This window comes from Malus domestica, chromosome 17 (assembly GCF_042453785.1).
Source record: "Malus domestica chromosome 17, GDT2T_hap1".
Taxonomy (NCBI): Eukaryota; Viridiplantae; Streptophyta; class Magnoliopsida; order Rosales; family Rosaceae; genus Malus; species Malus domestica.
In genome coordinates this window covers 240,318-258,005 of record NC_091677.1, presented here as the reverse complement: position 1 = coordinate 258,005, position 17,688 = coordinate 240,318, and the positions used below count along the sequence as shown (strand labels likewise).

At 38.7% G+C, this 17,688-nt stretch overlaps 3 protein-coding genes across 7 annotated transcripts; 2 read left to right on the top strand and 1 right to left on the bottom strand.

Annotated features, from left to right (window-relative positions):
• Window positions 1-635: 635 nt before the first annotated feature.
• LOC103416938 (uncharacterized) lies at window positions 636-3,637 on the bottom strand. Its single transcript, XM_008355149.4, has 2 exons — window positions 2,737-3,637; window positions 636-1,672 (listed from the first exon to the last, which is right to left on the bottom strand). Exons 1-2 carry the CDS (start codon window positions 3,295-3,297, stop codon window positions 956-958), a joined length of 1,278 nt encoding a protein of 425 aa, XP_008353371.3. The 5' UTR covers window positions 3,298-3,637; the 3' UTR covers window positions 636-955.
• Window positions 3,638-9,180: 5,543 nt separating this feature from the next.
• LOC103425768 (momilactone A synthase-like) lies at window positions 9,181-12,164 on the top strand. 5 transcript variants are annotated; one of them, XM_029097836.2, is made up of 3 exons: window positions 9,181-9,478; window positions 9,627-9,710; window positions 11,114-12,164. In XM_029097836.2, the coding sequence occupies exons 1-3, from the start codon at window positions 9,459-9,461 to the stop codon at window positions 11,922-11,924; spliced, it is 915 nt and encodes a 304-aa protein (XP_028953669.1). In that variant the 5' UTR covers window positions 9,181-9,458; the 3' UTR covers window positions 11,925-12,164. The 5 variants fall into 5 exon arrangements, with proteins under 5 accessions (XP_028953669.1, XP_028953670.1, XP_008362092.3 ...); XM_029097837.2 differs by having other exon boundaries at window positions 9,193-9,478; window positions 11,117-12,164; XM_008363870.4 differs by having other exon boundaries at window positions 9,193-9,478; window positions 9,561-9,710; window positions 11,117-12,164.
• Window positions 12,165-13,479: 1,315 nt separating this feature from the next.
• LOC103425767 (transcription factor ICE1-like) lies at window positions 13,480-17,092 on the top strand. The gene is made up of 4 exons (XM_008363866.4): window positions 13,480-14,822; window positions 15,321-15,542; window positions 15,638-15,808; window positions 16,666-17,092. Exons 1-4 carry the CDS (start codon window positions 13,740-13,742, stop codon window positions 16,747-16,749), a joined length of 1,560 nt encoding a protein of 519 aa, XP_008362088.3. The 5' UTR covers window positions 13,480-13,739; the 3' UTR covers window positions 16,750-17,092.
• Window positions 17,093-17,688: the final 596 nt, after the last annotated feature.

Genomic DNA, 17,688 nt, shown 5'->3' with positions numbered 1-17,688 from the left:
TAATTCATTGCCTTATTTTTTTAGGTCTGAAATTGCAACCATCGGCTGCGGCTGCCAGCCCCATCCATCCATCCATCCATCCATCCATCCCATGTGAGAGTTGTGAGTGTCTGGTGACCCACGCACCGCAACTGTGTGTCCTGTCTGATGCAACTTGTTAAAGAAAAGAAACAGGACAACTCACTCTAGCAGTCCAAAATAACCACATGCCCTTTCTTTTTCTTCCTTTCTCTAACATGGTTTTGCATCAAAAAGGCCAAAAAATATAAATTTAAAAAATAAAAAACACACAGAAACTTGTATTGAATTGAAATGAAGATTTCAGCCCTGAACTATCTAACCTAGCATTCAACTTCAAACCATTAAGTACTAAAATAAAAAGATATAAACATAAAAAGGAAAAGAGCATCGTGTGGCTTAACCACTTAGTACTACGGTCTGGTAGTATTCCTCTCCACTTGAAAGTAAGGTTTTAGGTTCGAATCTCGTGGATGGCAAATTCGATACCAAATTAAGCTGCCCATTGTGTAGCTTAACCAAACTCCCTTCCCCTTAGTGTAAAAATATCGATCTACTAAAAAAAAAAAAAAAAACAAAGTGAGATTGTTCCTACTGAGATCTACATAGCTGATGAATGCATGATCAAAGTTTCTGAATTATGAATTTTCTTTAAAATATACAGGAAATACATGATTCTTCACACCATCTCCTGTAATTGCCACAAATCAAAAGAATCACCCGATACAAGGATCCAACTCCAACAACATGTCATTCTTCTTTTGCGGAGTTGAACAATTCGGAAATAAATATAGCAAATGTTACAACAAATGGCAGGGCATTGCATATTCAAGCAAAACTATCGTGTTTTGTAACCCACTGATCCCGGGAAATGAAACTTTACTTTCGCATTGTCGATATAATGTAACAAGTTATGATACTCCCAAGTCTCTAACTACTACATAAGCCTGAGGTGTGCAGTATCATTCAACCTCTTTATCTGCCAACCGGTTCTCCATGAATGCTGCAAAACTGTCACAGAAGAGTCTTCTATGCAAATCTTATGCGACATTAATGGGCTGCATCCAAGGATTCCTGTGAGGAGACATTGGATTGGCACTGCATGACTGAATATACCAATACAAGACGCAGAAGAGGAGCTTCTCCCACTTAAATCATGAGGGGAACTTTGGTGAGTGACATCCCGAGGGGAAATTTCATCCTCAACCTCCTGAACTCCAGTTGTAGTCACAACTTGTAACCTGCTCTTGCCAGACTTTTTCCTTAAGAGCCCCTGCCGCTGCCTGTGAAGCAGATCCCAGTTAGGTGAAGGGAGGGAAGGCCCATCTCGGTCATGAACTGAGTTGGTTAATACATGAGAACTATGGTGTGCAAAGCCTTGACTCTCATTCTGATTGTGTGATGAGAATGAGTAGTATGCTCTCAACTTTTCTGGAAGCCCAAGGACTGTCCCGTTTAAAAAACTAACCATTTGAAATTCCACTTGCCGAAGTGACTCTCCCGATGGTGCAGAGAAATCAGGCTGAACTCTTTCCATGAAGCTCAAAACTTCAGCTGTGTATATTTCGGATCGGGGGCACCCCTCCCAATCCCCCTGACTCATCTCTGCAAGCGCATCTGAAGTTTGTATCTGTCCAACTGGAAAGTTCATTTCCTGCATGATTTTATAACCGACAAAACTATTTAGACACATGTAGAACATCTTAAATACCAAAATTCTAGGGTAAGGAATATCACATATCAGATACACTATACCTTGCATTATCTCTTTAGCTGCTCATATTAGGAACCAATAACTACAAAGCGGTTTATTTCATATCGTCAGCTAAAAGGGGAACCTACCAATATGATTCATAATGAAGAATAAGAAGAATAGAAGGGCTGGGGATCTAACATTTAATGAAGGAGAAGGAGGAGTGAACGAGAAGTTAATCAAATACTATCAAATATGACCCAACTTTCAAATCCTGAGAATTCTTTTGGTCAAAACAGTCAAGGACAACATATACTCAGCCAAAAGGATACTGATTCCAATTATCCCCCTACGCCTTCTTGGATATTCATCGTTCTGAACACATTACTTGGACTAAGGATCCATGTACCAAGAAGTTATAGAAGCCATGTCTTCAAATCTAAGAGCCATAACTGTGACAGCTTCAACACCAATCAATCATGTAACTGAGCCAATGAGGGACCGCAACAGTAGTGACACAATTAGCACTTAAAGCTTTCATTCCAAGCCACAAGCCAATTAACTCGACTTGAAGATGCTTTTCATCCCAAATGTGTGTTGTCGGCTATACAAATCCTTTTATGTACCATGAAATATAAATTGCAAAACCTACCAAATTATAGGCTACCATTTCCCCCTGCCAGTTTCAAGGTGTTCTTATCCTGCTTGAAATTGTACGTAGGTTTTAAAAGCTTGGTTGCTTGATGATTCCAAGAAAATTCACCTAGGTTTGTTAAATAGCACTAGGCTTAAAACGAAAAAAAAAAAAAAGGGTTCATGTTCAGCAAGTAGTTAACAAACAAATTCACATATCCCTCTCTCTCACTCATAAGTGAATCGTATCAGCATAAGTAGGCAGAATTCGATGCTTAATCACATTCTAAAACAAGTAAGCAAAATAAAATATACTCAGCATCGTCAGTTGTCTACAATTTCCAAAGAACAATCAGAATTCTAAACTCGAATAAGTTCGATTCAAAAATTACCTGACAGACAGAAACCGCCATGGAGCGCCCACGATCCAGCGGGGACGAGTAAACGGCACTGAAGCTAACCCTCTGGGAGTTCAAGAAAACCGCCAGGGCCCTGGCCTGGCGCTTGCCGTTGGGGGTCAGAGCCGCCTGGGGGCACCGCCCGCCCACCAAATCGGGCCTCAAATTCAACTCGCACTCGCCGTGACTAATCAAAAACACCTCCGTGACGAATTGGTCGTCCTCCATAGCATTGGACGAGAAGCTGCGGGAGAATCCGGGAGGCGGGGGCAGAGGCGAAGGCGGGCCGAGGACGTTGTAGGGGTCCCACACCTTGATGGAGGGTCCCAGGCGCGGGGTGCCGAAGGAGGAGAGCTGAGGGGAGAGAGGGGAAGCGGATGCGTGGCAGAGCATCTCGGGCTCTTGTTCTAAAACCTTTTTGATCAAATCCTTGTCCAATTCCAATCCACTTCGAATGTTGGGCTCGCCATTGATGCCGCCCTCTTCTCCTCCTTCTCCTTCTTCGTCTTCCTCTTCGCTCTCTTCGGGCTCTTGTACGGACTGAGCTGCACCCATTAATCTACCAGAGGGAATGAGATCTGCGCCCGCGCACTGACTTGTGAAATTAGATCTGCTTCTGCTTCGTTTGACTTGTTGTATATATGAATGTGGGGATGGTTCGATGTCGATTTGGAAATTGGACAGACAAAGCTATTCCCGCATCCCCACCGCCACCGCCACCTGTTATATCGTAATCATTATATCAATGCAACTGCTTCTTTTACATTTGTTCCCTTTCAACTTTTCATAGTTTCAGTTTCCTTCCTTGGCACAATCAACACAGCACTCGGACAAAACAGAGAAATTACAGTTATCAAGTTCTACTGTTGAAGAATCGACTATGTTCAAAGGAAGGCACGTACGAGCCGATGTCATATCCCCTCGGAATACCGGACCTTAAGTCCACGTGATTAGCCCAGTTAGCGACTGGCCCGTTTATTTATTTTCTTTTGGATTCCAAATGAAAACGTTCCAGTCTAATTGGGAGATTTTTCAATGTGACCGTCACATAAGGTGGTATATTACGTGTTTCTATATAAATTATGGAATATGTGTGTTAAAAGATTAATAACTTAAAAATTAAAATTTTCCACCACATACATAAAACACGTGATGTAATATCCATATTCACATCACAAATAAAAATTTCTCGGTCTAATGGACGCGTAACACTGGTATTCGTTGTTTTTTTTATTTTTCTGCTGGAATACTCTGGTATCGTTGTGGACTGTCTCTTGATCTGACAACATTTCTATGTAAATGAACTAACATGAGATTTTGATTAATCACCACTTTTTTTTTTTTTTTTTGTATTATAATAGAGGAAAAGTATAAAAGAAATAAAAATTAACAAAAGGTAGAGATATGATGGTACTAATGTTGAAAAATAATATATGAAACACCGCACAAATAAAAGCTAAGAGAAAAACTAACCAAAATTTCTCAAAAACTTTAGTTTTAATCAAAATGACAAAATATTGTTGTAAGTGAATAATATTAGGAGTGACTTTTCATGCTTAAAATGTTTTTAATATTAAAAATGAATAATATCATGAGTGTTTCATTAACTGAAAACAATTTTATGTTGTTTTCACATTTTTTTTTTCTCCTTCGTATAATATTCTTCATTTGTAAGTTTGTCTCATTCGTCCCACGACTTCGCTTCATCTTTCTTCATTGTTCAGTTGTTTCATATACTTTCCCTCCATTTCTAACACAAAAATTATATACTATAAACGTAATGGTTATTAAAGGGAAGCTGGTTGTCAATTTCTTAATGTTCATAAGAAGATTATTCTTACAAAATAATCATGCAAATCATAGTTCGTTTAGTCATTCAAATTTATCATATACATCAACAGTGTAGGTACCAAGTAATATATTAATGAAGAACCGTTAATTTATTTGATACATTTATATGACTAAACAAACTCCGATTAATGTATGTTTATAAGAATTCCAATCATGTTTATGAAACTGAACAATTTTGGTTATGAAATTTATATGAAAATATACATTATTTAAAAGCGGTGCAATAAGCTCATTCCCCAAGGGGTGGGCATAAAAACCGCGAAACTGAACTGGAAATGACGTAAACCAAACCGTATGGTTTTAGTTATAATTTTATATCAAATCCAACTAGACCAAACCAGCAATAATATTTAATTTCTATTATGGTTTAAGGAGTGAACTAGATTGAACCAAACCGTACTCACGCCTACCTTTAAGGGCATAACGCAATCCTTATCTTAGTTGATATAAATGAAGAAAGTTGAGGTTCCACTATAATATTAATTGACAATATGTGAAGTAGCTAAACTACTTATAAACACATGCAAAGTTCTTATTCTCATCAGTGTGGGATTCATTTTCAACACACCCCTTGCGTGTGGTGAACTTTCAAGCCTAATACGTAGACAACACAATTAGGTGACGTTGATCAAGTGTGACCGTTGGGCTTTACACGTGAATAATCTACTCTGATACCATGAAAAAAATTGAGGTTCCACCAGAAAACTAATTGGAAATATAAGGAATAGTCCAACCTCTTATAAGCTAATGCAAAATTCGTCATCTCATTAATGTGAAATTCATTCCCAAACAAAAATTTATATACATATCCCTCCCTCGTGTGATCGTCAAGCTGAAGCCATCCAATTCTCATCTTTCGTAATCCTCAGCAATACAGAGCTAGGCGTGGTGTTGGTGATTACTTCATATAGGCCCAACTAGCTAGACTAGTCTGCTAGGATAGAGAATGGAGAATATACATATCCGGATTAGCTAGTATTAACTACATTGTAAAAGATGAAGAATTGGTACAAAGGAAGATGAAGATGATAGAGAAAAAACCAGAAAGATTGTATTGATTAAAATGGAGAAAATGTATACAAAAGAACTTAAGGAAATGATAGCTATACAATCCCTTATATAGCCATATAACCTAATTACAATAATACCCTTCTAACTATACTAACCAATCTTATCCTTATGACAACCTACCAACACATTTCAACTAACTATATTCTTCATTACTAAGTAACCATGTCATCACTAATGACTATGGTTAATACTCCCCCCTCAAACTGAACTTGGTGTAGCCAAGTGAAGGTTGAACGAGCTAGAACGCTGAAACTGATCTGGAACTGCAAGACCAAGATGTATGCAGGGGCTGTTGTCGTTCATCAATTCTGCCATGTTGGCTATTTCTCATTTATTGGTGGTGGTTCTGTGATGGCACAGGATGTTCCAAAGTACATGATGGTTGCGGGAGAAAGAGCTGTGCTTCGTGGTCTTGGTCTGAACATACCCAACAAATTTTTTACTGTGAACTGAGAAGCCATAGTTGACACTGCCAAGAAACTAAATCTACCAAGGAGAATGACACTCCCAAGAAACTAAACTACCATGGAGAATGACACTCCAAGAAACCTAATCAGCCAAGGAGAATGACACTCCAAAGCACAACACAAATCTCAAACTTCTACTAAAAAATACCAAATAAAGAGACTGACACTCCATGAACACAAATCATACTGCAACTGAGGAGATTGAAACTCCAAATCATACTGCAACTTAGGAGAATGAAACTCCAAGATTCATAGAAAGAATGACATTTTCTTCTTTAAATCGACAAGAAAACTAATACTTGCAGAGATCAACACATCAAGACCACAGCTTCACTTCAATTAAAACTCGAAAGTACATCAAAAATCACAGCTTCAAGAAATAAGTGTTGCAGATCACCAAACAATTCCAAATGACTGCTATCAACACTTCGATGATCTATCTCACAACCCATATACCAGAATTCATTTACCAATTCAGAAGAACACATAACCAAAATCCCAAATCAAATTCGAGAAAAGAATCCAGATGAAGAAAATATGGGCAATTCGTCAAACACTTAGGCTGCACATAGTCTAAACGTTCTGCCATACCAGAAAACAGAGCACGGATCAAAATCACAGAAAATCGAATTCAGAAGACTGCTCTGAAAACACCACCAAGATGAATGAAGAAGTAGATAATCAACAGTGCAAAGAAAGCAAACTTTGCTCTCAGTCACACAGAGTCTCATGCATCGTTGTCTTCCGCCAAGACCGAGTGACTCGACGGCAAGGCTGTCGTCAACAAGGCTGCTACATGACTTTCCCAAGAACGATCAACCCAACAAGAACACACAACCAGAACAATCGCAGAAAAACCAAATTCTGAGGAAATTTTGAGGATATATGATATCGAGGATATATGAGCAGCAAATCCCAATGAACACGAAACCCAGAAAATTCTCACTGAGACATTATCACAAACAGTTGATATGCTAGAAAGCAAACCAGTAACCGAAAACAAAACCTGAGAACTTGAATCTTGAAAACCCAGCTTGTACGAAAACTCGTTTCTTCAAACCAGGAAGCTCCGGGAAACCCAGATGTGGCTGTGCCGTTGGCGGAGGGCGGTGGGGATGAAGACCCACAAAACGGATCTAGAATGGGAATCCGAGTCGGTGGTATTAAAAACTGAAGAACTTCCAAGATTTGCAATCTTGAACAATCAAACACCACCAAAGAATTCAGAAAGTGATCTGAGAAGACCACCAAATTTCCCAGAAAATGTCTGCACTTCGATTGGTTCTCCGCTTGCAGCTCTCTCGCAGCGTTTAAGACCAAAACCCATCTCAGAAGCTCGTTGTATAAATTGAACAGAGCCTGCAGAAACCCTGTTTCCCAGAAATCCAAACAACCCACTTCCATTCTTCAAGATTTCAGCTTTGTTGTCTTCAATGGCGACTTCTAATGACCATACTCGGTGGAATCCAAGAATCCCGCGGCACCCAGAATAGCGCCCAAGTTGAAGACCTCGCTCGCTTCGCCGTCCAAGAACACAACAACGAGGAGAATGCCCACCGAAAAACTTATCGAAATATCTAATGAAAATTTGAAGGAAAGCTAAACAGGGAAAAAAAATGAAAACAACTGAGAAGCGGAACCACTAGAATCCATGGCGTGAGCCTGGTGGCTCTGATACCATATTAACTACATTGTAAAAGATGAAGAATTGGTACAAAGGAAGATGAAGATGATAGAGAAAAAATCAGAAAGATTGTATTGATTAAAATGGAGAAAATGTATACAAAAGAACTTAAGGAAATGATAGCTATACAATCCCTTATATAGTCATATAACCTAATTACAATAATACCCTTCTAACTATACTAACCAATCTTATCCTTATGACAACCTACCAACACATTTCAACTAACTATATTCTTCATTACTAAGTAACCATGTCATCACTAATGACTATGGTTAATAGCTAGTAACTACTTTAATTAACACCCATCGATCATTACAACCTCCATAATACATATTTATAGTACTTATATTCGCACACGAAATAGTGAAATACGTACTATACAATCACCAAATTAAAGCTTTCATCAACGCATGCATGCATGTATGCATTATACATATGTTGCTCCAGTTGCTAGTATTGAACTACTTTAATTACTCATGATCATATATAAGTGGGGTTTGTTAATGACAAATTAATTAATTAACATTTCATTAATTGTTTGTATGCGGGTACAGAACATGATAAGGCAAGTCAGGCCAAGAAAAAGAACACGAAGGAGTTACTTAAGTTTTGTTTAAGAGACCAAAAATATGCAATCCCGCACTACGAGATTGTAGCTTCACTCACTTGTCCGTTGTTTGTCTCCACTAACTCAATACAATGACAATCTGCTTAATTTTATAGCTTAGTTGTTCCTTCAGTATATATTGATATCCAATTATATGTATCTTTAAACTAATATTAATTACACCATTATTTACGATCGTTGCTGTTCCTTTTAATTTCTTTTTTTTCTTAGAAATCTTATTTTTTTGTTAGCTCGGTTTGGCTTGCTAACGTACACCTCCAGCTACCGCAGTCTGCAGTCTGCAGCCTGCTACATCCAAAGCAAGAGAATTATTTCCCTTCCTAATCTCTCTCTCATTCTTGCTCATTCTATTTGAACGGTTAGGATTAAGTCACATCAACGTTTTATATTGATTTTTTTTATAAAGACAAGAAGACAAAAAGTAAAGTGTAGAGAAATTTTTCATTGTGACGGGAACACAAGTGGTATACTACGTGTTTTTATAAAAGTTGTGAGAAATTTTATTTTTTAAGTTATTAATTTTTTAGTAAATTTATCCTATCATTTATACAGTAACACAGTAGTACCGATCACGCTGAAAAATCTTTTCAAAGTATGGGAGTACGGGAGGCAAAGATATGAGAATAGAAAGAGAGAAAATCTTACTCACATCCAAAAACCTTCACATTGATTCTTTAGCACTCGGCTTCCTTCTGCTGTTTTAACTTAGGATCATTAAATACGACAGGTCACATATTTTGTAAACCATGTTCAACTTCAATATCAAATTTGCGCTCTCTCTCTCTCTCTCTCTCTCTCTCTCTCTCTCTCTCTCTCTGCATGAAAACGCGTATCTACAACTGCAATTTATAACGTTTTCTTCCTGCTCTCCAATAAATTCTGGTCCTTGTTTCTTTCCAGCTATTGAGTTCTACCACTGATCATCAGTTAGATAATTAGGGTCAAGCATCTCTCTCTCTCTCTCTCTCTCTCTCTCTCTCTCGCATCAATTCATCAGATCTTTGCTACAGATATGCTCAGATCACTAACCAGGTCAGTTCACGCCTTATTTTACCAATAATACCATATATGCTATTTGACATGACCAAAATAATTATATATGCTACCCTAATAGTAGCTATATGCGCTGGAAATTCACGGAAACTGAGGGATAGATGTGGAATATTTGTTTTATTCTCAGAGAGTTTAAGCTGATCAGCTGCAATGATTTTCTCTGTAAGCGAGCGATGCCCTTTTCAACGTTTGGTGCATCTGGCCATGGAAGGTATGTATATTTTACAGTTTATTATACATGATCTGGTAGCTGCAGATCGATCGATTCCAAAAACATGGTTGATCCTATTAATATTTCCCTTCTTTTGTCCATCTTCTCTCTTATTAATGGAAATCTCTTCTAGTTCTACCTCGATCGGTACCTTATTCACCGTGACTATTGTCGCACAGTTTTTGTGCATTATTATTTTCTGTTTTCTTCTATCGTTTTTATCAGATAGTAGTAGTCACCCGGCCCAGCATATATAATATATTTAAGTCCCAGTAGGAGTACTATATTATTATAAGGTTACTTAAACTGTTATACATCTTAAGATACCATTTTATATATAGTGTAATGCAAGGGAAGTCTCATATTTATTGTTGAGGGTTTAAAACTAAAAGAAAAACATAACCATCTTGAGATCATCCATAGCGAAAGTTTTAGCAACAAACAAAGTCTGATTAAAAATATATTTGTGAGAAATTAACATGCTCAATTTTGTAGTAAAATTGTACCTAGCTATTCTGACAGCAGTTTCTAAGTAAATTATGCATATACCGTGGAGCTATGAGTGATCCCATGATTAAAATTCCATTTCATAGTAATTAATCTCGGCAGTTCCTCTGCCATCTTCAATATTATATAGTTTAGTTTAGTAAGGTCAACTTAAGTATTTGATCAATAATTATGTTTGACAGTGATGTTTAAGACACCGTGCAGCACATGCAATGCTTTCAAGCTTAAACTAGTCCTGGTCAGTTTTTCCAAAAAAAAAAAAAAAAAAAAAAAAAAAAATCTAGCCCTGGTCAGATCAAAAGTAACAACTCATAGCGCATGTCTTCATTTTTATGGAAATATCTTACTTAAAACGAGGATACCGTTGTGCTAATTATCAAATTAATCACATTTTGTCATAACAATATATAATTAATTTAAAATACAGTTATAATAACATTTTTTTTGTATATAAGTTACTTCCAGTTTTACACTCACGTTAAATTTCAAACTTTCATCATTGTCGGGCATCGAATTCAAATGGATGGACTACTACTCTCTAATAAAAAAATTTCCGTGCACAAAAATCCCACTTTATATGAACATGAGTCAAATATTGAATGTGGGCGGTGTTGCTTTTTGGGTGATTTCCGGCGTGGAAAACGATCCACCGCTTCATGATTGAATGATCAATCTGCCCTATAATCATTTTCTTGATCGGACGTCGTTTCGCAGACCTCATTTTCAAACGACATGACTGATCTTGTCTTTTCATTGCATATTCAACACGCGTGTTGTTCCTTTCTTTTCTTGCCTTTTATTTTTCCGAGTACATTAACATTAAAGTGATAATATTAACATCTGTTTCGATGCATTAAGAATCTAATCATCCATGTGCATACTTTGTTTGATAAAAGAAGGTTGGAAGGCAAGGTAGCCATAATAACAGGATCAGCTAGCGGGCTTGGGAAGGCCACGGCCCACGAGTTCATCCGACATGGAGCACACGTCATCATTGCAGACTCAGATTCTGAGCTGGGTCCACAAGTTGCCAAAGAGCTGGGCCCCGCAGCCTACTTTGTCCAGTGCGACGTTACCATTGAGTCCCAGATAGCAGAGGCTGTAGAAACCGCCATGGCCCGTCATGGAAAACTTGACATAATGTACAACAACGCGGGAATAACAGGCCCAGCATTCCCGCCCAGCATCGCTGACCTGAACCTTGAAGAGTTTGACAGAGTGATCCGGGTCAACTTGAGGGGCGCGGTTGCTGGGATAAAGCATGCGGCCCGAGTCATGAAACCTGCGGGCTCAGGCTCCATACTGTGCACGTCCAGCATAGCTGGGCTGTTGGGTGGCCTTGGGCCTCACTCCTACTCGATATCGAAATTTACGATACCTGGCCTGGTGAAATCACTGGCGAGCGAGCTGTGCCGAAACGGGATCCGAGTCAATTGCATATCGCCGGGTCCAATACCGACGCCAATGGCGGTGCGGGAAATAAAGCAGTTTTATCCGGGGGCAACGGAGGAGCAAGTTAAAGAGATAGTGAATGGGCTGGGAGAGCTCAAGGGTGCGAAGTGTGAGGAGATAGATGTGGCGCAAGCGGCGGTGTATCTGGCGTCGGATGAAGCAAAATATGTGACGGGTCATAATCTAGTGCTGGATGGAGGGTTCACCAGCTTCAAAAGTCTTAGCTTCCCTTCTTCTCGGGATCAACCTGTGTAATGTAATCCTAGTATATGCCTAGAGTCAAGACTCCAATAAGGTTTAGACTTGTTTTCGTTACAAACGTACACAAGTTAATTGTTGTTTGCGTACATGCTTATCATGCATGTGTCTTTTTTATTTCAAGCAGCTTGATTATATTACGTACTATATTTAAATGTTGTTGAATTGGCTGCCCGGGAAGCTATAAAGTGGTGTACGTATGGGAACGCCTGAATGATCAAGTATATATTACCGATATTACTGATTAGTAAGTTAATATACTGCTCGCTCGATCAGGACCTTCTTTGAGTTCACTCCTCAACGTCATATTTTCAGAGAGGAAGAGAGCGAGGCCATCGACATCACGAACAAGTATTATTAGTAACAGTGGTCCCGCAGTTCACACAGCTGAAAGCCTGAATGAATAATGAATATATACAAATGGTATACAATATGCCTGCATGGTCTTCTGTCTGTAATCTTTTAGCTGTCATGGACCCGCTTGCAGCTTGTTAGTTTCCTTTCCTTTTGTTATTACTGTTTAGAAAATGAACCACCTTGGGCTTTTTTCTTTGTGCGGATGAATGATAGATAATGAGAGATCAGATAAAATTTTCAAAATTTTAGCTTATTTATTGGAGGAAAGTTTGGAGATCGACCACAGCCACATCGTAATCCCAACCGCTTTGGACGGGTCTTCGATCGTTAGTACTCTTCAATCTTCAGACTTCACATGCATGCATTTCGATGTCCACCAAACAGCCAAGTTAAAACTCGGAAGATTTTTATTTTACTTTTTGTTATTTGTCTACATTTATTGTTTACTTGATTATATTAATTTGTACGTTAAAAACAATTAAACCCTCAAGATTTGGCAGTGAATGGCGGGTATATCTCATCTCCCGACTTGTTAATGAGTTGCATGCATGCCACGTATGCAGCCAAGTTATCCACAGCAGTCTACCCTGGACTAGTTAGTCTGGTCACGTGAACAGAGAGGAATCATCTAGTTTTATTGTGCGAGTTGAAATTCTATCCATAGTGTTATTGATGATTAGATTATTATCAAAATATTAATGTATGTAATTTCATAGTGATGATACATTTATAGTTTGAAAATTTGGTTAAAAAGTTGGTCCACCTAGCTAGCTTTGCTCTGTTGTTGTTGATGTTGGTTTTGTAATTTAAGACTGTTTTAAACGAAAAGTTAGATTTTAATGAATTTGTCACAATGTGACTCAACGATTCTTTTGGTAACACTTTTAAAATGAAGGGTTTTAAGGGATAATAAGGTACAAAAATCTATGGCAAAAGTTACCTAAAAAGAAGAAACATAACCACACCGTGAGACAATTTTATGAATTAATATGTACAAATTTTTGGTTAAAAAACTAAATTTTTATCTGTTCAAAAATTAGAGATCAATGCGATATTTTTCTAATGAAGTTATTTAAAATGGAAGAACATTATTTCACGTTGTGACAATTAGATGAATCAATAATTACAATTAGTTTAGAGACCAATACGATATTTCCCTTCCACAAAACTGATGAAACTGAACGTTCGAACTTGAAAGAATCCATTTCCATTTCCATTTCCCAGCTAAAAATTAGAGAAAAAACATCGGGAATCTATGTCTCCGTTTCTTCTCAAAATGATGACCCGACTCTGAGCAAAAAGTTGCTGTCCTTTTCTGCGTTTTCTATCGAACCTCTGTAACCGAACCCCGCCTTTTGTTTTGTCTCTTTCAGACAACTTTTCCTAAAGGGTATAATCGTATAACAAAGTCTTGACCAAAAAAAAAAAAGTCTTGACAAGTGAAGAAAGACAGTCATGCTTCCCATGTCCAGCGGCGCCGCTTGTATGGGCGGAGACGAACACGAAGCAGCGTCTTGGACCAGAAACAATAATAACAATGAGGCAGAACCCAGAAGAAACGACCAAGATTCGAGCTTGGGAGTTTCTTTTTCAAACGTCAAATTAATGCTGGAAGGTGACTGGTACACGAACAACATTCTCAGCAACCCAGCTCAAGACCTCCATACCTTCTCTTCCACCCAAGCTTCTGAAACTACATTTGCTCCTCTGCAACCAAACGACTCCTCCGCCTCCTGTTCTCTGTCGCAGGCATTCTCTATCGACTCTTCACAGCCGTCACAGCAGTTTTTGCCTCCAAAATCCTGCTTCTCCTCTCTCCTCAACGTCGTCTGCTCCAACCCTCTTGATAGCAGCTTCGACCTGGGCTGCGACGCTGGGTTTCTGGGCTCCTTTCAGGGAAATCAGCCTTCCAAGTCCTCTCTTCTGATGGGTTTCACGGCTCTCAATTCTCACTCTCAGATGGGTACTCCCGAGTTCAGTTCGAGCGCCGAGTTTCCGGCGAGTCGGTTGCTGCCAGTGACCGACAACGCCAATATACTCGACGGCGACTTTGGCTTCGAAGGCTTCGATGGCTCCGCCGGTGCTCAGCTGCTGAACGGGGCTAAGCTCCTGTTCCCTCCCATGGGTGCTCAGCCCACTCTTTTCCAGAAGCGCCGCCAAAACTCTGGCGGTGATGGGGCTGATAAATTGGGGAATTTGGAGATTTCGGCCCCCAGATACGGAGGACTAGTGGAGAATTTGGAGAAGAAGAGGAGGAACGAGGAGGGTGAGGTGGAGGAAGAGAGTCTGGATGTGTCTGGTTTGAATTATGACTCGAACGATTTTAATGAGCACAGTCAAGTGGAGGTGGAGGACAATGCGAAGAATGGTGGAAACAATTCGAATGCCAACTGCACTGTCACCGGAGTAGAGGGAGGTGACCGCAAGGGCAAGAAGAAGGGTTTGCCGGCCAAAAATCTGATGGCGGAGAGAAGGCGGAGGAAGAAGCTCAATGACAGGCTCTACATGCTTAGGTCTGTTGTACCCAAGATAAGCAAGGTAGTCATTTTCTGTACCATCTATACTAGACAGTGGACATAGTTCTCCATTAATTTCTTTTTGCCTTGTTCCTTTGAAGATGCAGTCTTTGTGTGCTTTCCCTATCTTTTTATGTTAGTTTATGTGAGTTTCTTGCTCTACTTTTGTGTTTTTTTTTTTTTCATTTTTCATTTTAACTAGTACTATAAGTACGGAAATTAGCTGAATGTAACAGCCGGATGTGCGCCTTAGAATTACAAAGAATTTAAGCCACCTAAAAGGTAATGTATACATACTATTGTATTGATGTATTAAGAGAAGTACTCACGTTGTTTTACATCGAATTGGTCTTTTTACTCGAAGGAAATTAATAGTTCGGAAAATCCATGACAGATCCAGTGGCTCTTGATATTGCCTTAAGTTGGGCCATTGTTTGGGGGATTCAGCTTCCTGTGTGATTCGTGGCTTCTTGCTTATCAGTCCTAATACATGATGAGTATTCTGTCATGTTGTACACAGATGGATAGGGCGTCCATACTAGGGGATGCAATTGATTATTTGAAAGAACTTCTACAAAGGATCAATGACCTCCATAACGAGCTGGATTCAGCTCCACCTAGCTCTTTGCTGCCACCTTCAACAAGCTTTCATCCGTTGACACCCCCTCCATCCACCCTTCCCTGCCGTGTCAAAGAAGAGCTCTGCCCAAGCTCCTTGCCTAGCCCCAAAACTCAACCGAAGGTAACTTTTATTCACCCGTATAATTTGAAGCATGCAATATGTAAAGTATGATCAAGAAGATTTCCTTAACTTGTAATCTTCAATGTATTTTGCAGGTGGAGGTTCGGGTAAGGGAAGGGCGAACTGTTAACATCCACATGTTCTGTGCTCGGAGACCAGGTCTCTTTCTCTCGACCATGAGGGCCTTGGATAACCTTGATTTGGACATCCAGCAGGCTGTGATCAGCTGCTTCAATGGGTTTGCTTTAGACGTGTTCCGTGCTGAGGTATGTTTCTTTTCCGGATAGCGAATTGCTGAGACTGTTTCTACATATGAAGTATAAGGGTGACTTGTATTAACACAAATAGCACACGCACACGTGTATAAATATATATATATATATATATATATATATATATATATATATATATGTGACTTTGTGTATGTATGTATGTTCGTTTTCATTCTTGGTGCCTTACCTTTTGACATCCAGACTTAATATATAGTATTACCCTGACTATGTGTAAAAATCTTCTATTTTACTGTAGGAGATATGAATGTTGAGTTTTCCTTGTTTGCTGCTTCTGAACTTCAATTTATGAGTCCATTTTGTTCGGAAGATAGACCATCAAATAAAGATTTTAATCCCGAAGAGATTATTTGTGTTGGCCATAATTGATTGGCATTAAAACTGTTTTGGTAGAGTCTGAGGCATTGTTCCGGAAATGCCATGAAACAAAAATATGGTATTCTTATTGTATCTTTCGTTCTAGTAAATCTTTTTCATTCTTGGTGTATGTATCTATGTTCTTTTTCATTCTTGGTGCTTTACCCTTTGACATCCAGACTTAAAATATAGTATTACCCTGACTTTGTGTAAAATCTTCTATTTTACTGTGGGAGATATGAATGTTGAGTTTTCCATGTTTGCTGCTTCTGAACTTCAATTTTTGAGTCCATTTTGTTCGGAAGATGAACTCAAATAAAGATTTTAATCCCGAAAAGATTTTTTGTGGTTGGTCACAATTGATTGGCATTAAAACTGTTTTGGTAGCGTCTGAGGCATTGTTCCGGGAATGCCATGAAACAAAAATATGGTATTCTTAGGGACACACAAAACCTAATCCCTTGTATGTTAAACAGCAATGCATGGAAAACCAGTTCTTGCCAGAGCAAATAAAAGCACTACTTTTGGATTCAGCTGGATTTCATAATATGATGATGTAACTGTTACTCGAGCAATACAAATTGGAGCCTTACAATTGGGAGACATGAAGGCTGGCAGGCTGACACTAACTAACTAGTAGTGTGGTTTGTTTGTACCTCCCTCAACTCAACTAATGGAGTAGCTAGTTTGTAAATGCAGCGGCTTTCTTCTCCTCTCTTCGTTCCATCGGTAGAGCCTATAGAGCTCAACTCGAACTATGTAAGCCGACGATGTCCGTAGGTTTAGTTGTTTTTATCATCTGGTTTGTTGCAGTGGATTATGTTATGTAGAATCATCAGGCAAAACTGCTCTGTTATCTTCAGTAGCTAACTTCAGCTCTTGAAGTTAATTTCTTCGTCTCAACTGTAGTTTACTTGTGCATGCATGAGTGATATGATCAGTAGGCTACAATGTGTGTTGGTGAGTTTGTTTTTATTTATAAGCAATGTTACTACTCTAAGCTAGATCAGATCAAGCTTAAAACTTGAGATGCAATTTAGTACCCGAGAAAGAATAAACAGCCCACTTCTTCTTTTGCAATTGGTGCCAGAAGGCAAAGAAGATTACAGTACTAGTGATTTGTTTGCAAACGTTTTTAAAATAATTGAAAACGCTTTTGAAATTACCTTTAGTTAAAATACAAGTGAATTCTAAAAATGAACCTTCCCATAAAAAGCACAGCACTCTCACTAAAAATATTTTTAATTATTTTAAAAGTAACTTCCAAATAAATTAAGTTCACACAGCAGCCGACATCCGTGTCTACGCGGACCGCACCTTGGGAGACAAAGGCAAGTATGGTCCACGTTTGATACAACTTCTTTCAGTTTTTCAATTTTCTTTTGGAAAGAAAAAACCTTAAATTCAAGTAAATTTAATTTAATTTGAATTTCTTTTGTTTATTTTGGTCAAAGATTGAACTTTTCTATTTTTAAATCGCCAACCTCACATTTTCTGTC

Coding starts and splice junctions, on each gene's coding strand:
- LOC103416938 (XM_008355149.4), bottom strand. CDS start 3,297: ATGGGTGCAGCTCAGTCCGTACAAGAGCCCGAAGAGAGCGAAGAGGAA. Junction 1,673..2,736: donor TGGCGGTTTCTGTCTGTCAG/GTAATTTTTGAA, acceptor AAAATCATGCAG/GAAATGAACTTTCCAGTTGG.
- LOC103425768 (XM_008363869.4), top strand. CDS start 9,601: ATGTGGAATATTTGTTTTATTCTCAGAGAGTTTAAGCTGATCAGCTGC. Junction 9,711..11,113: donor GGTGCATCTGGCCATGGAAG/GTATGTATATTT, acceptor GTTTGATAAAAG/AAGGTTGGAAGGCAAGGTAG.
- LOC103425767 (XM_008363866.4), top strand. CDS start 13,740: ATGCTTCCCATGTCCAGCGGCGCCGCTTGTATGGGCGGAGACGAACAC. Junction 14,823..15,320: donor TTGTACCCAAGATAAGCAAG/GTAGTCATTTTC, acceptor TGTTGTACACAG/ATGGATAGGGCGTCCATACT. Junction 15,543..15,637: donor GCCCCAAAACTCAACCGAAG/GTAACTTTTATT, acceptor TGTATTTTGCAG/GTGGAGGTTCGGGTAAGGGA.